Below are 18,842 nucleotides of genomic sequence, written 5' to 3' on the forward strand. Positions count from 1 at the left end.
CCGGCACCGGGTCCGACACGGGGCACGCACTGAGGACTTACTGTGGCATCGTCCTCACCCTCTCAAAGGATGGGTAAAAGAACATGACCCCATCTACACTGACCACCCCTCTGCCATCCCTCCCCCGCACCCTAGTCTGTCTGTCCTATCACGTAGCCCCAGCCCTTCCCCCTTGGGTAACTGGGTCCCGGAGCAATTTCCTTCCATGCAGACTGGAAGCCCCAGCTCCCTGCGCACCCAGGAAAGCCTGGCAGGCTGACCAGGAGAAGTCACCACAAGCCAAAGTGATGATCGTGACGTGCTGTAGGGCCCCCCGCCGTCATGGGCTGAGACAAAAGTGGCACCCGCTACACCCCACCTCGCCCCCAACCAATCCCACGACCTTCTCTCCAACGGTCCTCACAGGGCCCAATGACAATCCGAACACTGGAAGCCTCAAAAAGAAAACCTTTCCCTTGCCAAAATATATTGCTCCTCAAAGCAGTACATGTCCCGCTATTATTACATTAGCTGCAACTGCCTTTCTTCGAGAAGGAAAAAAAATAAATAAGCCAACCCTGAACCATTTGGACTGCAATCGGTGAGATGATCACATTTCCAAAGTCCAGACATGCAAATGCCCAAGAGGATAAAAAGGGTCACAATCATCATCGCAAGGTCTAGAGCCCCTTTCTATTTTAATTCATGTAAATGTTGCTCCTCGAATTTATCAGTGTGTACTGTAGGGTAAACATCCTTGAAATGTCGGTTTTAATTCCTGTATCTGGTGTCTACCTAGACAAGCAGGTAGGGGGGGGAGGGGGTTGTGGATGATCATTTACATTTAATCTCACCATTCCCCCTTCCAGATAGATATTATCAGCCCCATTTTAGATTTAAAAAGGAAGGCTCACAGAGGCTATCTAACTTGCCCAAGGTCACAGCACCAGTAGATAGTGGAGAGATTCAAACCCGACTTGCCTCGCTCCAAAGGCCAAGTTCCTTCTGTGAGTTTACATCCACAGAAAGCACATCACATGCCATTCGAAATGACTGTATTCATTTATATTTTTCATGTACAATTTAGGCTCATTTTTAAAGGGATTCTCAGTCTTTTTAAGAGTTGAGTGATTTTAAATTTGAGACATTTATAACATTTAGGATGTATATTCAATTGTGCATCCACCTGAGTCAGCTAAGAATGCAACACATTTTGGTGGAAATCCGGGAGATTTAATGGACAGGAAGGAGGTGCTTAAAGGGATCCACACTCCTTTGGGGCAATCTCACAGTCCACTAACAATATGGGTTTTCAAAAAGTTTAAATCCTAGACTTGTCACTACAAAGATCTTCATTTCTTGGCACCTCCCCATCCCCAAAACACAAAATTGGCCTTTTCTACATTACAACAGTCACGTATGGAAAACCTTAACAGTAAACAGTTATTTGTAAAAAGAGGCCACATACAGAAACCTAGAAGTTCTAGTGTTAGAAAACGTATCGTGACAATTTATGCAGTTTATGAATATCAGAACTCAGAAGTGAGTTCTTTCTTTTAAGGAAAGGTGCTATGTAAGTCACACAAATAAATATGTCCCTTTTCCTCATTCCTGGATCTATCAGTATTTCTTTATAAGCTGTTTTTTGACTTCTTCATAAAACACGTTCACCATAACCTGAGATTCTGTGTATGTCTGCACCCCGGTCAGACACGACTTCGAACGTACCATTCTTCAGTTGGACAAGGGGTTAAAGGAAAGAGTGTGCCACAGCCTGGCTCCCTGACTCAGCGCCATCAAAAAGAATCTGAAATTTTTAATATTCAGTTCACGCGAAGTGGCACAAGGCCAGAACGGGGTGTAGTCGCTTATGGTATTCCAAAGTGGAATAAATGACAACGGCTCACGCCCAACACGTTAAAACTCAGTCATGGTGCAAGTTTCCCAAAACCAAAACTACTGAGCACCTAAAGTGTGCCTGTTACTGACAGGCACTCTTCCAGGATGACCGTGATCTGCCCCAATAATTAAATATCCTTTTCCATAAATGGTAAAAGCTTGAAGTTATATAATGGAAGCCAGTGAACGCCTGCAACCACCATATCCTGCGGATGGCGGCTACCATTTTGGGTTTTCTAGCATGCCCTAAAAAGGGATAGCAACAGATCAGAGCAAGGAAAAACAGAAAACCGTGGGGAAAGTGTGACCTTTGTTAATTTCAGGAGCCATCTCCCAGACACGCTGAAGCATCACAAGGAAGAGGCCAGCAGCTGGCTCGACCAGACTTCTTTAAAGAACTTGGCCTCGGGCTCCCTCCTCTACCTCCTCCTCACATTCCCTAACCCAAAAAGGCCAGAGCTGTACCTGGCTGGGTCTACCTGGGTAAGCAGGAGGAAGTGGCCAGTGTTTAGACACTCTACGGCTACCAGAGAGTCTTAAGGCCTCCCACAAAGATAAACATTTCCCCCAAAATGGAACACAAAATTATACATAGCCTTAAAAACTCAAGTTTAAGAACCGCTGTCAAGTTGAAGCTGAGTCCTTAGAGGTTTGCCCATTTTGGATAGAATGATCAGAAACCCACTTCTTTGGCTAAGGCCAAACTTTCAGCCCTTATGTATCAATCAGACTCAATGTTCAGCCACATAGAGCCTTCCACAACTGTCACCATTAGTTAAAAGAAATGACACTGAGAAGGGAAGACAGAGAGACAAGGACTCAGGGTAAGGGTGTACGTTAGCAACACCAAGCATTTCAGCGCTAGGAAAGCTGGAAAAGCTGAGCCATCTCAACACCTCACCTGGACATAAGGCAAAAGGATAAAAAGAAGGCAACCCTAAGTCTAAAGTCACCTCTCAAGGAGGACGCAATAGTAAAGACCATGGACGGCTCAGCGCAGCCACGTAAAACCCGCCGGATCGGAGCCCTTTGTGGGGCAGCCTGCGAAACTCTCGGAACCTAAGTTCTGAATCACCTACCATGACAAATCGCCTTGCCAAGATCAGACCAGCGCAGCTGGAGGCGCACACCAGATGCATTTCCTACCTAGTCTAACAGGCTGGCACCCCAAAATCGATTTCCCACATTTTCCTTTAAAGGCTAAAATTAGACGGCTTAAACGGAAATGTAAAATTAAGCCAGGCTCTGATGAAAGAGGGTGGTAGCCCATCCCCAATTACCCTGGATAAGTAAACACCCAAACAACAGACTACAAGCTGGAAGGCTACTAGATACATTTTACTGAGAATGTGAACATTAAACAAAACTCTTCCTGTTTAAACACCACTCCGGTTATTTCATAACCATGTAATTATTCATTAAGTCTAAGATTGGAAACATTTTATATTGGATTTCTCTGCTTATCTGAATTCTCACCCTTGACTGGGTCAGAGAGACTTGAACAAATCTTCAGTTATGGCCCGTTGGGCGGCTGGTCATACAGGAGGTACTCAATGTTTTAACTGGTTTTAAAAAAAAAAACAGGCAACGCATGTACGCATGCACACACGCACACCCCGCCCCCCCAAATTCAGGTCAGAAGGAGCCAGTATAGACATTATACAAATACTGATTCTCTGGGCTTGCCAAATTTTTGCTCTAGAAGTAATATTAAACACAGCTCTTTGTCTATGAATTGTGAAATACTTTATATACTAATAAAGAATGTGTACTTCATTGTGTATTTAACTGCATAAGCCTGCATTTGGTTTAATTGACCAAGAATAAGTCCTTGTTCCTCGGCTAACTATCAAGTTACAGTCAACTCTTAAATATTAACACTCATACTGAGGAACAAAGATGCAGATAATACAAAACAGAAGATTATTTTAAATCATTCACTCTTGGTATGCGGATATATTCTTTTTTCTTTTCTTTTAACTTGCAATTAAATGCGTATGGCTGATATTATGGCATTTACAGTGCTTCTAAGAAAGCCGTAAACCATACTGCAGTGATCTTAGGGAGGACTCCGAGTGGACCCCTCACTCAACCTCTCTGCTGTTGAACTTTGGACCAATTCACATTGGTCCAGGCAGGAAAGCTTAGAAGGTTGTGAAAATATTGGTTTAAAAAAAGAAGAAGAAGAAGAAGAAAGAGAGAGAGAGAGATCATGCAAACTACTTTCTTCCCAGGTTGCTGCTTTTTCAGAATCACACTTTGTGGAGGGTGGGAAAGTAATTAAGGGTTTGGGGTTAGAAAAGCCCTTTTATTTTAGCTCCTACTGGGCTGGTGTAAACAAAGATGTGGGTTAGTGTCAACAATGACTTAATTAACCAGAGTAGGTGACAAAGTCAGGAAGAACTTGAAAGTAAAAGTTGCCTCCTCCCCAGTGTAATCGAGCTTGACTATACTTTAAATAATTAGGATATTAATCAACAGACCAGTACTTGGCAGGGAGGACTGCCCTCCATTGAGTCAATAACTGAGTTTACACCCTTCTGCTAGTCCCCTACGATAATGAATGACCAACTGAAAATATCCATTTTTAATCTGGAAAATTAACAGTTAAAATCTTCTAGACACTGTTTTCTTAAGTCAGTTGAGTAGACCCAACCCTACTGTTTCCACTTCCCAAAGTGTCCGGAAGAGGAATGATGATGGATGATTGACAGATGCTATGATGACATATGATATGACACTGTACAAAGCCGAGATGACTGGAAAAGGATCCTCCAGCATTAGAGCTCATGCTCCTTCCCGAAACTCAGTCGCATTTTTCTCTGGACACGTTTTCCTCTGGTCCAGCCCAAGAGACATTATCTAAACTGAGCTTCCGAATTAGCAAACCACAAAGGCCTTGTACAAGAGAAGGTCAAGGTTGAACTTATTGCTAATCAAAGCTATAGTACCAGTACCCAAGGAGGACGGACAGGTCTTGAGAGACACACGACTGACAGGGTCGGTCGCCTCTCTCTCCCCGTCCTCCCCACCCATCGTACCCCCATTCGGCAAGGCGACAGCCTACACCGGAGCTGCCTTCGTCAGTCTGCTCCCAGCCGTTAAACACGCCTTTCTCATCTATAATTAGATTTCCTTCCTAATAACCTCTGACACCAAAGCAAAACTCCCGCGATGGAGGAACTCACCTTGGGGCTCCGAAGGGCTGCTGACACTGGGCTACGAGACAAGCCAAGCGCGGACCCCGTGGAGGGCAAGCATGCCTGCCTGGGCACACAGGGCGCCTCCTCCACCAGACGGCGACTTTCTTCTCAACGGTCTCCAAAAGCCTAGACGTTCCCTGACACCGTGGCAACTGACAGGGCCGGCCCACCGGACCGGGCGAACACACAGGCCCCGCTCTCCGGGAGTAATGATAATGTGTCCTGGTGCATGATCTGATGCCAGGCCCCAAGCTACCTGCTCTTTATGCCCGGGCAATGGTTTGGGGCAGGTCATAGGAAGGCTTCTGAGGACATTAATGTTCCTTTAACATTACTAAAGATCACTTCATCAAATACAACGGATAGACGATAACGTCGCAGAAGATAACAGAAAGCGAACCTGAGGTCCAGGAGTTCGTATGCTTTTATTTATTTATTTATTTTAACCTCTCACAACCCTGGACACCGAACCTCAGAAAAACTAAACCCAGAAAAATGCACAGAAGGACATTTGCAAAATGTTACCTGCAAGTTCAGAGAGTTCATGGACCTCCCTTTGCCGCGTCCTCAGATGGCAGGGTGGGAAGACCCCGCTTTCAACACCACTCACTTCGTCGGGAACAAATTTTCACCCACAGAACCGCTGGGCGGGACTCCACCCCTGCCCACTTCTCCCTCACCTCCTCCTCCCTGCGTGTACGCACATATTTTAAACTTTCTTCAACGATTAAACACGATAAAAGAAGTCCTCCAGGACCATTTCACACTTTATGTTGAAATAAACTCCCAATAATGCTGCCCCGAAAGTCTAAATGAAACATGACAGCGTTTCCCCACCCTGGGCCAGAGCTGGGCTCACGCCGCTGAAGACACACTCCCGGGAAAAGCGGCAATTAGAGAAACATCCACTGTAATTATTAGTGAAATTAAAGAAGTACAGGCACGACTTTCAGAAACCGGGAACCCGTCCCCACCCGTTAAGCCCTCTAAACATGCGTCACCACTGCAAATGACCTTTGTGCCTGTGTCACACACAGCACAGGCCACGAGGAGGACGTCCCATAAGCATCTCAGCGAGAGCCTGACACCAACGCTTACCAGATTCGCTTCCCGGAGACATGGAAGCCACTGTGAACGTCACCACAACTGTTCATTATAAAACCTCCACCCCTCTGAGTTAGAAAAAGGGCACCGGTCTCTCTCTCTCGCGTCAGGTGATAAACGCCTCCACTGGAGAACGGCTCACCCCTCCTTATCCTTTCGTGACTCAGGCACAGGGGGGTCTTGCGGGAAGCCCCTCTCTCGGCACGCTCATCTCCCACGGGAACACAGCCCTCCCTCCCCATATTGTCCCGAATGGGCTTTCTTGTCCCCTTCGAGAACAGCTAAGCTGACCCCAGACCACTCGGGACCGCGGCAGACCCCCAAAGTTAAGCGGGGACCAGCTGGGCTCCCAGCAAACAGATTCATTAAGTGGCGATGAGTGCTGGGATCTGCCGTTTTATTCTCAGATTACCACTCAAAAAATAAGTCAGCCACCAATATTCCTGACTGATGACAGACTCCAATGCTGCGTCAGGGAGGGTCCTGGCCACTGTCATCACAGAAGGACCTGGGAAAAAAAAGATTCCAAATCTGCCCGGCTGAGTAATTCGGCCTCCTCATTTAATGCTCACAACTGGCCTCGGCCCTTTAAAATTAAATTCCCAGAGCTGAAACACCCTATTAGATCTGGAAGTTCTCACAGGTGTGGAGACGTCGCCCAGGTACATTTGCTTTCAAATTTAAAATAGAATTTGCCACTGTGACCTAATGCTTAAGTATTATGAATTACGATGCTTAAAAAAAAAAAAAGTAAATAAGTCAAGCTTCTCTGTGAACTTCAGAAGCTTCTTTTTCTCCTTAGACAATGAAAATAAAATGTCAGCATTTCAGATGTTGGCAATTTCCCTTAGTGGCTCCTTTTGTCAAGAAATAGCGAATTCTTTGCACTGTAAGCCAGACAGACGCTCTCTCCAGTGTGACTCCTACTGGGGAAGCTCGTGGCATTCATCCCATGCTTCCCCTTCCAGCCTCCCTCACCCAGCACAGAGAAACGCTCACGCCAAGAGCCCACCGAACTACACCGCTCTGCCCGCAGTCCTGACGGCAAGGAACCTGCTCGTACTCTCTGACTTGTGGGGAGAAGACAGACCACTCCCCCTCACTCCAGAGACTCATCTCCAAGGCCAGGGCAGCTGATTCTAAAACAGGCCTCGATGTGCATGCCGCTTCCCCCAGACAAGTCCCCAAATAGACTCGGTACCCTGAAAGTGAAATTCAACAGCTTACCTTCCGGCTCTAACGTGGTATCCTTCACTAAATTGGAGGGTCGGGCCAGGGACGAGGTTGCCATGGTGACCACAACCAGGCAGACGAAGCGGCCCCAGCTGACCATGGTTACGGTGCCAAGGCCCCGTCCTCTTCCATATCTCCATGTGGATGTTAATCCCATCTGCACACTTCCTCTACACGCATCGGCTGCCGGCAACGCCTTCAGCCTGCGGTGGGCTCACGAGCCACGGGGACGCTGCAGCCGCTGCAGCCTCTAGAGGAAAGAGAGTCAGCCGGTCAGTGAAATCCTCCCCAGCGCCAGTTCCGTGAGCCCAAGTGGGCTCAAACCGCTGTCCGCTTCCCGACCATTCGCAGGCTGTTCTTTTTCATGATCCGCAAATGCCTTTCTCGCCTCACCTCAGAGCCCCAGGTGTTTCCACCAGACAGGTCCACAAGACAGGTGAGGCTGATCTTTGAAAAAGCATACTTTTAAGAAGCAGACAAAAGGGGAGCTACAGGACACGGATCGCCGCGGCCACTTCGGTTAGGCAAAGCATACTCCCTTCCATCCAACGTCACCTTTACCGCCCTCAAAGAGAAAAAGCCACGTGACCTTAAGTTTCAAGGGCAACTAGAAAAGCAAGTTAACAACGCTCAGGTTGGCAGAGCCAGCCTCGTTAACTCCTCTTAGGCCAGGGGGGCTTTAGAAAGCTGAACCCTGGAGACGGCTGCGTACAGACTAATTTCTGCGGGGGGGGGGGGCTGGGTGGAGGGGTGCTCCGCCCTCCCCGGAGTGCTCAGGAAGACGGGAGAGCCGCAAAATAAAAAGAAGCCCAGGAAAGCTACCAAAAAATTCCCACCAGTTCACACTTGTCAAGATTCATTTTCAAATGCAGAAACGGACTGCAGTCTTTCAGCGGGCCCCCACTTACGAAGAATGAACAGACTGCAATGCATTCAAAGGAGCTGATCCAAAGAGATTTGAACCAAGCCTGAATTCCCTTCCACGGTGACTGACGGCAGCCCAGGCCTGGTAAATGTCTTCAACTCAGGCAGAGTGGGTTAAGAAACGGAGCCGACTAGAACTCTGATGAATAACGCAGGACTTTATTAGTGATGATGCTATGTAAATGACTGTCATGCTGTGTGATTGGGCCAATAACTTTCAGTATGCTAATCTATTGGCTAAAACTTCAGAGTAGAAATTGTATAAGGGGGCGCTCAACTTACTATTCTGTTCACCCATTTGATCTGAAGGCAAAGAGAATTTTCCAAGCTCAAAATACTCAAAGAACTACATTTGTTCAGTACCCTCAATCACCACGAGTACAAGCCAAAATGCACAAACTTGATGGAGAATTTGATTAAAACAATCAGATTCTGTGAACGACACAAACAAACCACATTTTATAAGACTGGGGATGGGGAGTGAGATCTTTAACATAAAAATCTCTTAAACCCTGTGTTGTGCTTGCCGACTTGATGTTTCAAATTATGATGCTGGATTTCAATACTTTCTGTGCCTCCCCGAAACTACATCCGAGAAACTGCTCCTTTTAGCCTTGACTGAGGCTAAAACGGGTAAGGGAAAAGAGGGCGCACCATTTCCAAAGGAATTTTAAAAATATATATATCTGCTTCAAAGACACTACATGTGAAATCGTGTAATTCACAGCAAAAGCAAACACACCCTGTGTTTTCAGAGAGCTTGAAGGATTTTTTCCCCTCTTCTTTCCTCTTAAAGTTAAAAGCTTTAAAAGATAATTCTGTATCTATTTCTACATACACGTGGGAGGAAAGTACACAAACATTCTCACAGATTTACTAAGCATTTCCAGAATGCATGGGAATTTTCTGCCTCTAACACAACTTCATGAACGATCTTAAGTCCCAGCAGCCTGCACCCCAAGCTGTGTCCCCGGCCACCTCACCCTCCTGTCTCAGCCCAGAGGAGCCTCGTTTGCTCTAAGCAGAGGAAGGTAGAGGGGCAGTGACTTCAGTTCAATCTCATCCCGTAGGACTGCACCAAAAACGTGAATTACAGCCATTTCCAGGTCCAGGCCCCACGGCAGCCCCCTCCCCACGTCTCTTGGAAGGCAGAGGCGTAAGGTGGCCGCTCTGCACAACTCCTCAGCAGAGTGGACAAAAGCATGGAGCGACCTCCTAGGCAGGATAATTAGGTCCCAAGGCTTGGTGTTGGGAACACAGGCCCAGCGTGCTGCTGGCGGCCACAATCCCAGCTTCCTGCCTTCAATACCATAATCCTTCCTGGAGTCTGAGCCTCAGTGAAAGCCCCGGCGTGTTTATTTTTCCCCTTGAAAGGGAACTCTCTTCTCTGCCTGGCCGTGGGAGGAGCTGTCACCCTCACTGTGATGGATGGCTCTTCATGACCACCCGCTCCCCTGGACCATTTTCACCTGACACAAGCCTGGCCCCCAAGACAGTCAAAGTGACAAGGGAGGGAGCCTGGCTGGAGAGTGGTCCCCATGCCAGATCTATGCTAGACTCCTCGATTTTCCAGAATATTCCCAAACTCCCCAGGCTCCAAAATGGCAAGCGGCACAGTGCCCCCCGCCCCCTCCCCCTTAACTGAGCTTCCACCTCTAAGTGGCTGTCTGTCCACGCTGGCTCGTCCACGCTGGGCACCCCAGCGCTCTGTTCTTCACAGACTCCACGTCGGGAAAGTCAACAGCACCCGAGAAGTGGGGGGATGCCCGGGGAGGGGGGGGTTGGTGCAGACCTATCTCCTGTCTCCAAGTCTCCCTGCTGCTCCCCTCTTCCCCAGAACTGGATAAAGGCCCGAGCTAACAAGGGGTCAACTCTGGGGAGGAGGGGGAATTCCTCGCCATACTGAAATCTCAAAAAATGCAAAATGCAGGCTGACGGAGGACCACAACCCCAGCCCTGCAAAGCCTTGCAAGTTGATGCGAACTTGCAGCCAGTCGGGGAGACTCTTCGCCACCACCAACCCGGTTTCATTGTAGCATTTCTTTCATTTGTTTGCCTGGAATATCCTGTTTTTCTTCCCCCCGTCTCGGGGCGCTAAAGAGCTCAAATAAATCTGCATTTTAATTGACATTCCAGGGAAAGGGAGAGGGGCGCCTGATTGCTTTTCTATTCAAACTAAACAGGCTTTTCAGATGAAAATGAGTCGAGGCCAGAGGAAGATTTACAGGGATTTGGGACCTAGCGGACAATGGGGTTTTAAATGTTGATAGCGTTTCACACCAAACACATAATGGGTGCCCCGAGTGTGAAAGCAGGGTTCCCTTTAAGGGCAGGTTTTATTGAATTGGCGGAGAAGGGAGGCCGGGAGAAGAGTTTGCAGAGGAGCGGGCTGCGAGAGGAGCGGCGGAGGCTCGTCGCCCCCCGACGGGACCCCAGAGCCCGGCCCTCTGGCCGCGTGGGTCGGAGCCAGCGCCGCGCGGGGCCCTCGGCGGATCCCCGGCGCAGCCCGGCCGCCGAAAGAATGAGCGCGCAAGTCGGCACTCGCCTGCGTTTTCGACATCGCGGAACGGCGGCAGGCGGCGAACGAGAAAAAAGTCGGTCCAGCTCGCCCCCTAGCCCCAGGTGCGCTGCGCGCCCTGCAGCGCCGACCGCGGCTCTGGGCGCGGGCGCCCGGCACTGCGACCTTAGAACCCAAGCAGCCCCCTCCGCAAAAGTGCCACCGCCCCAGATCGCGAACCCCGCGGCGATGTCGCCCGCCCCCCCCCCCAGCGGCTCCCTCCCGGGGAAGGGTCCTGCACCGGGGCCTGGAAGGGGCAAGGCGGGCGGTCCCCGGGCCCTGGGACGAGGGACCCCGAAGATGACCCTCTGAGCCCCAGTCCTGCGGGGCTGTGCCACCCGCGGGGCCCGCCTGCCGGCTCTGGGCTCCGGGGATCGCGCCCGCCGCCCGCCGGAGTTTGACAGGGAGGGGGCGACAGCGCCAGAGCCAGATGTCAGCATCTGGATGGGGGTGCGAGAGGCAAACTTCCCGAACACCCGCCGCCGGCACGCAGCCTGCTCCCCCATCACCTACACAGCCCAAGACGCAGGGCAGGGGGCAGCTCGGGCGCCGGCCCCCGCTCCTTCCGCCGGGGGACCGCGCGCCCGGCGTCCCGAGCTCTCAGGGCGCCCACTTTCCCCGCGGGCGAGGCTCCCCGAGGCGCCCGACACGGCGATTACCTTGAATGGCAACGCTCCGCGGCGATCGGTTGTCCCCGCGCCCGGCGTGGGTCGGGACGAGCCAGGGACGAGCTCCGGGGAAACTCCAAGGAAACCCAGACGTGGTCCCGGGGTGCCCGCCGGCGGGAGGCTCCGAGGCTTCACGCGCGCGCCAGGCTGCGGGGGAGCGCGGGCATGACGCCCGCAGGCTGCCCTCGGACTTGGGGAGCGAGAGGAAGAAAGGACTCAGGCTCGGCGTTTCCTCCACCCAACTTTGCTCGCAACTTGCGAACGCTCCGAGCGCGCAGGGCAGCTGCGGCCTCGGGGCGCCCGGGCGCCGCCAGCCTGCGGAGGAGTCGCCGCGCCGGGCCAGCTACGCCGCGCGCACACCCCGCGGCGCCCCAGCTTTGTGGCGGCCGCGATCGCTCGCTCGCCCGCTCGCTCGGCTCTCCGCGGGGCTCTCCGCTGCCACCGCCCGCGCCGCCGCCGCCGCCGCCGCCCCCTCGCGGCGGGTCACGCCCCCGCTGAAACCCGAGCCGTTTCCTGGACGGCGGCGCCCGCTCTGCCAATCAGCGCCGCGCGCCGGGCCGCCCCGACTGCGCTCGGCTCCGCGCGCCTGCGAGAGGCCCGGCCACCATCGGCACGGAGAGATGCGGCAGCATCCCCCGCGGGAGCCGCCCCCCGCCACCCTGGGGGAGTCAGAATGACCAACGGTGCGCCCGGCGATGGCGTTACGTTGAGTTCGAGTCAGAAAACAAATGACAGAATGGCTGCCCTACCCCTAAAGAGACTTGAAAATGAATCTAAATGGCATTGGAGGGAGAAATTTAATGCAACTGAAAACTTTGGGAGGAGAAGCAGCCACTCGGAAATGTTGGCAGGACGTTGCACTCCACTGTTCAAAATAATAGCAATGAGAGAAGAAACGAATATTTATGGGGACCCCGCTTTGGGCAGAGCGCACTGATGAGGTGATTCTTTTTAATTGGCACAACCACCTGCAGACTAACAGTCCCAGTTTCTGATGAGGAAACTGAGGCTGAGAGAGGTTGAGTAATTTGTCTAAGGCCACACAGCTGGTTACCCGCAGAGCTTGACTTTGAATCCGACTTAGAAAAAGTAAAAAACTGCAACGACAACAAAAATTGTTTAGTACGATGTATTTGGGTTAATAAAAGCAAATTCGAGAGATTCTAAAAACTCGACTCTGCTATAAAGAGCCATATGACCTTGAGCAAATCAATTTCCCTCTCAGAATCGGATTCTTCAACTGCAAAATCAGATTCTTCAACTGAACTCCAAGCTGTAACCAGTTAAATCTCATATTTTCCATTTACGTTTTCACTAGGCTGTATCCATGGGATAATTGATTTTTTAATATACTTTCTATTCCTCTTCACTCACCCAGCTCCTAAGGAGTCCTGCTTAGGGTCCAAGACGGCATAGATAAAAACCTTAATTATTTTTCCTTAGAAAAGGCCATTGAACCCAGAAGTGCTGTAAAATATTTTTGAGGCCTGAAGCTAGGTGGAGCAGTGAGAACAAAACTGACCTGGGAAACCGCCTTTTCCCGCATCCAGAAATGCACTTGCTCGTGGGTCACTGACGTCACACACTCCGTGCCATTTACGAAAACGTTTTCTCAAGGTGCCGCATCATTAGAAAGTCATTTTTTCATAATACACCGTAGAAAACGTTTATGTAAATTATATAAAAGCCAAGAATAACAAATCCATTGAAACACTTCACATGGCTAGAAAAGTATGCTTTTGAAATTTGACAGCAAAAATGATGGTCTGCTTTTCAAGCAGAAATATCAGTCTACATGCTTGGGGGAGGGATATGCTTTTGGTCATGTCTTCTAATCTGCGTCAGCCTTTCAATTAACTGACACCTCAGCCCGATGACCCTCGGCCATCCACTCCCCGCGGGGCTGTACTGAACATACCAATACCTTCTCCAGTTCTCAGACGTGGGGTCGCAAAAAGAGATGTGAATGTCCGCCTGCTCGGAGCGGAGGTGGCACTTACATCTTTATGTTCCCCGCCAATGGGAAACTCAAGTGGCTCAGGACAGCTTCCTTTCCCATCCTGCGACGTATCCATCAGCCATTGAAAACACTGTTAACACATTCTCACATAAATTACTGGTGCAGGAAGCTGTTGTCCCGAGCCCCAGTCATCAGGAGCTTTATGTGCGCCGAGCAGAAAGGAAGCCTTCCACTGAAAATGACAAATAAGGACATCTACTTTAATGTCTGGTCGCCGTTTGCAGAATTTATTCTTTATAGGGATGAAAAGACACCAATCCATCAAAAGCCCTGTTCCCTTCACAGTGTTCATTTTTAAATGCTCAAAGCCCTCAGGCCCGCAGCAGCAAAGTCTTCAGTTTTGAGAAAAGCAAAACCATGTTTGGAATTTTATATATATATACCAATTCTGTCATCATATTTAGGCCTCAAGTGATCTAAGAAGGTCTAGAAAAGCTTTCACACCAAATGAGGCTTCTGAATGAGAAAATAATCTCTTCACAGTTTCTTTCTCTCCCCTCTTCAAGTGGCTGGAACCCCTTTGTCAATGGCCTCCCGTGAATGGTGTTGCTAATAAGCGTATTAATGAGCTTGCACGGCCGAGTGTGAATAGGTAAATAAGCCCCAATCTGTTGAGGTTCAGGGCCGAGGGCAGAAAAGCCAGCGAGAACTAAAGGTGACAGTTTGAACTGAACTCCGAGTGCCAGCGCCAGGTCTCCGCTGAAAGCACCGCCGGACAAGGCCACGTTCACAAACTCCTCCACCCCCACTGGGGGCCTTTTCTTTACAATTTCCCCCCTTGACAAAATGTCGTGAGTAGTCATTCTTTTTTTTTTTTTTTTTTTTTTTAAAAAAGCCCTCGAGACACCCTTTTTTTTCCCTCTAGTAATGATCCATCAATGGATGAAAGAAAAATGAGGGCACCAGAACGCCAGCGGCCCAGAAGTTTCCAGGAGCAAGTTGTGCCGCTAGCCCGTTCGTTACGGGAGGAGAAAAGCGAAGGGGGTGGGCGCCCTCACTACCGTGGCCCCCCCTTTAAAGATTTAGAATTTCTCTTTTAATATCTTGCTTTGTTTTAATGGGTGGCTGGCTGTTCCTTCGTCGCACAGAGAAGTTAAATGAATAAAGGCAATAAAGTGCCAATGAGCACTTCTCATGGGGTTCTAAGCTCTCCGTGAAGCCGTGTTTCGCTCTTTAAGGCACGTCTCGATAATGTCCGAAGCATAAAAGCAGCATTCAGAAGGAGAAACACAGAACTCGCCAAGGACTTCTGGGACGAGGGGCGGGGTCTGGTCCCCTGAGAGCTGGGTCCCATCTTCAGGTTGCTTATGGCATTAAACTGAAGCAAAATCATGGATCCCAGCACTGAACATCATCAATGACTCTAACACAGAACGGAATCCCAAAGCCAAGAGCTCCCTGGAGACACAAAGGGACTTAATTCCAACAGGCACAGTGTGGCAATCTGCACCCGAGGGCTGTGTGACCTTGGGAAAGTTACTTAGGCTCTCTGGGTCTTCTATTTTCTCCAGCATAAAATGAAGAAAGTACTAGCAGCTATCGTGTAGATGTTTAATAGGATCACTAAGAGGACTGAGTGAATTAAGGTGTGACGGGACCTTTTTCATTCAGATGCTCCTCATGGTTCTAGAGAAACTGGCGCATGGGAAATGCAACGTGTTTCCTCTGATCATTACCAGCTGTTACTACTCCCACCTCCTGGGACTGTTGAAAGGCTTGAAGTGTTTCAGCGAATAGCCTAGAACCCACTAACGCACCTGGACGTTATAGTGGACTTGGTTTTAACAGAGTCCGGGGCATTCTGATTTCCCTGTCTGCCCGCCCCTCTGCCCCAGCTGAATGGCCACCCTGTGCCTCCACAAGACCCACCTGAGCTGAAATGTGGCCTGGGCAGTGAGCCTGAGTCGTGCAAATGCCCACAAATGGAAGGCAAGGCAGTTCTCACTGGTACTCACCACTCCCCAGCCGTAGTCCCTGGGGGCAGCAAAGGAGACAGGGTGATGCTGGGCAGAAGGCGCTCTTAACACTGGTCAACAATTCAGCCCCAAAGAAAGAGCTTCTTTTAAAACACGAGGAGCACCTGAAGAAAAATCGCCACTCTGCTCCGCTCTTTACAGGTGATTGGGTTTCCAAGTGGCTCAACGGATGGAGAGAAGTCTCCCCAAGGAGACTGGACCCACAGGTAAGGAAGTGTGTGTTACACCATCACTCTGAAACCCGCGTTTTACAAGGAAGTGGGGTGCACAGAGGAGAACTGATGGGCTCAAGGCCACCCCCGCCCGGTGGATGGCGGGCAAATCGGAAGCTCGGCCTCCCGATCAGGCTGGGGCTCATGCCAGTGGTCACCAGAGTCACCCCTCTGTGCCAGGTGATGGCTCACGCTAGGTGACTCGACTCAGTGTAGAACTGAAATAGTTTGAATAGAATTCACTGCCTCCCAAAATGCTAATATTTCCAGTGAACGGTTATCCACTTACCATGGGTTCGGCCCACTTCTTTCTCCAACTGCCCCAAACAGAATTTGTGATTTCAAGAACCTTCAAGCTCAGGTACATAAGACTGGTAGCCACCTCTTTCAAGCACCTGCAGTTTCATTGGCTAAATTTGCATCGTCTTCAAAATAGGGGAAGACTTAAAGGCTGACATTTGTGGTTTATAAAGTGATCTAAAAAAACAAATGGAAATGAAAAATTCTGAAGAATTGCTAAAACCTGAGAAATAAAGGCTGAAAACTCTGCCGCACATTTGCTGTTTACAACTGGGTAACCGGGTCTGGACAACAGAGCGGACGGGCAGCTGGGAACCTCGCCCGCATTCTGGTGCTAGAAAAGCGAAACTCGTGATAAAAGATAGTGTGTGTGTGTGTGGGGGGGGGGAGTATTTGGGGAAATCCTACTCTGACCTCAACACTGCCCCACTGTCGCCTGCAGCCCCTTCCCCAACGCTGCAAGCTCCTGCCTAGCATCTGCCAATCTTAACATGTGAACTGGTCAATCCACCGGGTGCCCAAACCAGCCAGATGTGATGTCACAGGGCATTGACGAGCGACACTGTGCGGTGGAAACGGGGCCAGGACAGGGCACCGGAGCTCTAGGCTTTCATCCCGACACGGTTAAGGACTCGCAATGAGATTCCGGGGAAGTCGCTGAACGTGCCCCTCCGCCCACCTCGGCCGCACCCTCTTTTGCATAATTGGGGGCTCCCGCGTCCAGCTTAAAATACAAATTTATCTATGATCTCCAGCCCCTCTGAACATTCCCTGAGTCCAGGGAAACAGAGAAGTTGTCACTTATCCATCACCCAAGAGTGACCGGCTTACAGGAAGTCCACTTTAAAGTATTTTGAAACCACAGTCAAGGAACTCTGCTGTTGACCCCTGTCCACCGGAAAAGTCCTCTAATCCCTGGCCCATTGCTGCTTAAGGGTAATTTATGGCATGTCATTGCTTGGCTGCAAGGCTCCGTGCCTCCCACCAGCTCCCAGCCTGCACTCGACCATGGTCCCCGCCACAGCAATGCCTCCTAGCGGACTGCAGACAGAACACGCAGGTGGCTTCGGCCCGTGTGCGGCAAGTCAGGGCGAGGTTAACGATGCCGCCCCCACTGCCCACCTTCTGTCTCCCCCCACCCCGCACACACGCACCCACCACAGTCTGGCAGCCACTCGCCAATGGGATTACTTCAAATTAAATTAATTAAAATTAAATAAAGCAAGCTCCAGCTCTCGGCAACACCTGCCGTGGTCTTTCACGTGATCGGTGCCACATGTGGCTCAGACCAGCAAATCGGGCCGCACGAGTGTCACAGCCGATTGTCACTGCGCCAGAGGGCAGTATCGGGCTTCACTGGAGCTAAGACTCCTCCACGAATCATAGCCAGGGGAGTCCCCAGGAACTGCTCCTGCCTTTCCACCCCCAGACACCCACACACTCTCTGTGTTTAGGGTTTAGGGACGGAATTCTGCTCCGCGGCATGAGAAGCGTGCCGGAGATGCCCCGGACGGGTCTGTGTCAGACAAGCACAGTGCTGCTGACCGCAGGAAGGCGGCGTGGTGCCTGCAGCATCACCTCCTGCTTCCGGGGCCTGTGTGGATCAGCCCTGGTCCCGGCAGAACCCGTGGGCCCGAAGTTCCTCCCGGCGAGGACAGCAGCTCCCTCGAGTCCCCCGGAACCCACAGCTGTACACACACAACCCTGAAACAGAGGAAGAAAGGCCGGATGAACCTAAGAAGCGATGCCTTTGGAGAAAGCCCTGTTGAAACTGCCCTTGGACAACAACTTTGGGGGAGAAGGGTTAATTGGGGACCACTAAATTATAACCACCAGAGAAGCTCTGCCAGTCTCTCCCAGCTCTGGACCTCAGGGCCTGGCACGCTGCCTGGCTCGTCCTGGGCAGTTTACTGAGCTGCCTTTGTGGCTAACAGGCCCTCAGTAGATACTTGTTGATTGACGGTGACTGTAATTTAGCCTCTTTGGGGGTTTCCTAATTAAGGCTCCTGAGTATGTTTGCATAGGGTTTTGCACCTAGTCAATGAGGTAGGTATATTTCGACTTAGAGAATAAAAGCCATTTTACGGCAAGGCCAACAACCTGGCCATTACCTTCTCTTACAATGACCTATCTCCACGGTGCATTCCTTCCTCGTTTAGCTTGATTTCTGCGTTTGATTGGTTACACTATTTCCCAAGGGTGCGTGTCTGCTTTGTCCAAACGTGAAAAGACGTTCACTTTAATAAGCCAACGGGGAGAAAAACGATGCTTCCGGGATTCCGGTAAACTCAGGCAAGGAGACGGAGAATCCAGAGCAGGACGCTTCATAAAACCACAAACCCAGTAACCCGTTTAGAGTCCCAGAGTTCCCGTATCTTGTCCCCAGGCTGGGGGGAAAGTCCATCGAAGGGGAAGCAATTTCTTTAACAGATTTCTAAGAGCTCCGTTGGGCAAAAAGTAACTTTTTCGCGGGGTTTAGATGGCGGCATGGCGCCCGGACCCGCCGCCCAGGGAGCAGGTGGCTCCAGGTGAGGGAGGTCCCCAAGGGCTCCCTTTGTTCTCCGGGCTGCGCGCGGCGGGCGCCAGCGCCCCCGTGTGGCCGCAGGCGCCCGGTGCGCGCACAGGGGGGATGGGTAGGCGGCCGGCGCAGGCGTGGGGAGGCCGGGCCGAATCAATGAGCGAGGCGACTCCTGGAGGAGGGGGCGGTCTCACCTGCGCCCGGCCTCAGCCTGAAGTTACTCGAGCTGCACAGGTGATGAGCCATGGG

At 50.8% G+C, this 18,842-nt stretch overlaps 1 protein-coding gene across 15 annotated transcripts in view; it reads right to left on the minus strand.

Annotated features, from left to right (window-relative positions):
- The window catches only part of FGFR2 (fibroblast growth factor receptor 2), a 97,905-nt gene extending 85,902 nt beyond the window's left edge, over positions 1–12,003 (minus strand). For 4 of the 15 annotated variants that reach the window (XM_016149103.2, XM_036222243.1, XM_016149101.2 and 1 more), the window contains exons 1-2: positions 11,559–12,001; positions 7,413–7,668 (exon numbers count right to left, since the gene is read on the minus strand). In XM_016149103.2, coding sequence (XP_016004589.2) covers positions 7,413–7,575 — 163 coding nt within the window. In that variant the 5' untranslated portion in view covers positions 7,576–7,668; positions 11,559–12,001. Of the gene's footprint in view, positions 1–7,412; positions 7,669–7,811; positions 7,831–8,326; positions 8,448–11,558 lie in introns of those variants that run through there. The other 11 variants (XM_016149100.2, XM_016149102.2, XM_016149107.2 and 8 more) reach the window with 7 other exon arrangements.
- Positions 12,004–18,842: the final 6,839 nt, after the last annotated feature.

The sequence above is a fragment of the Rousettus aegyptiacus genome, unplaced genomic scaffold (assembly GCF_014176215.1).
Source record: "Rousettus aegyptiacus isolate mRouAeg1 unplaced genomic scaffold, mRouAeg1.p scaffold_m13_p_6, whole genome shotgun sequence".
In the NCBI taxonomy this organism is placed as follows: domain Eukaryota; kingdom Metazoa; phylum Chordata; class Mammalia; order Chiroptera; family Pteropodidae; genus Rousettus; species Rousettus aegyptiacus.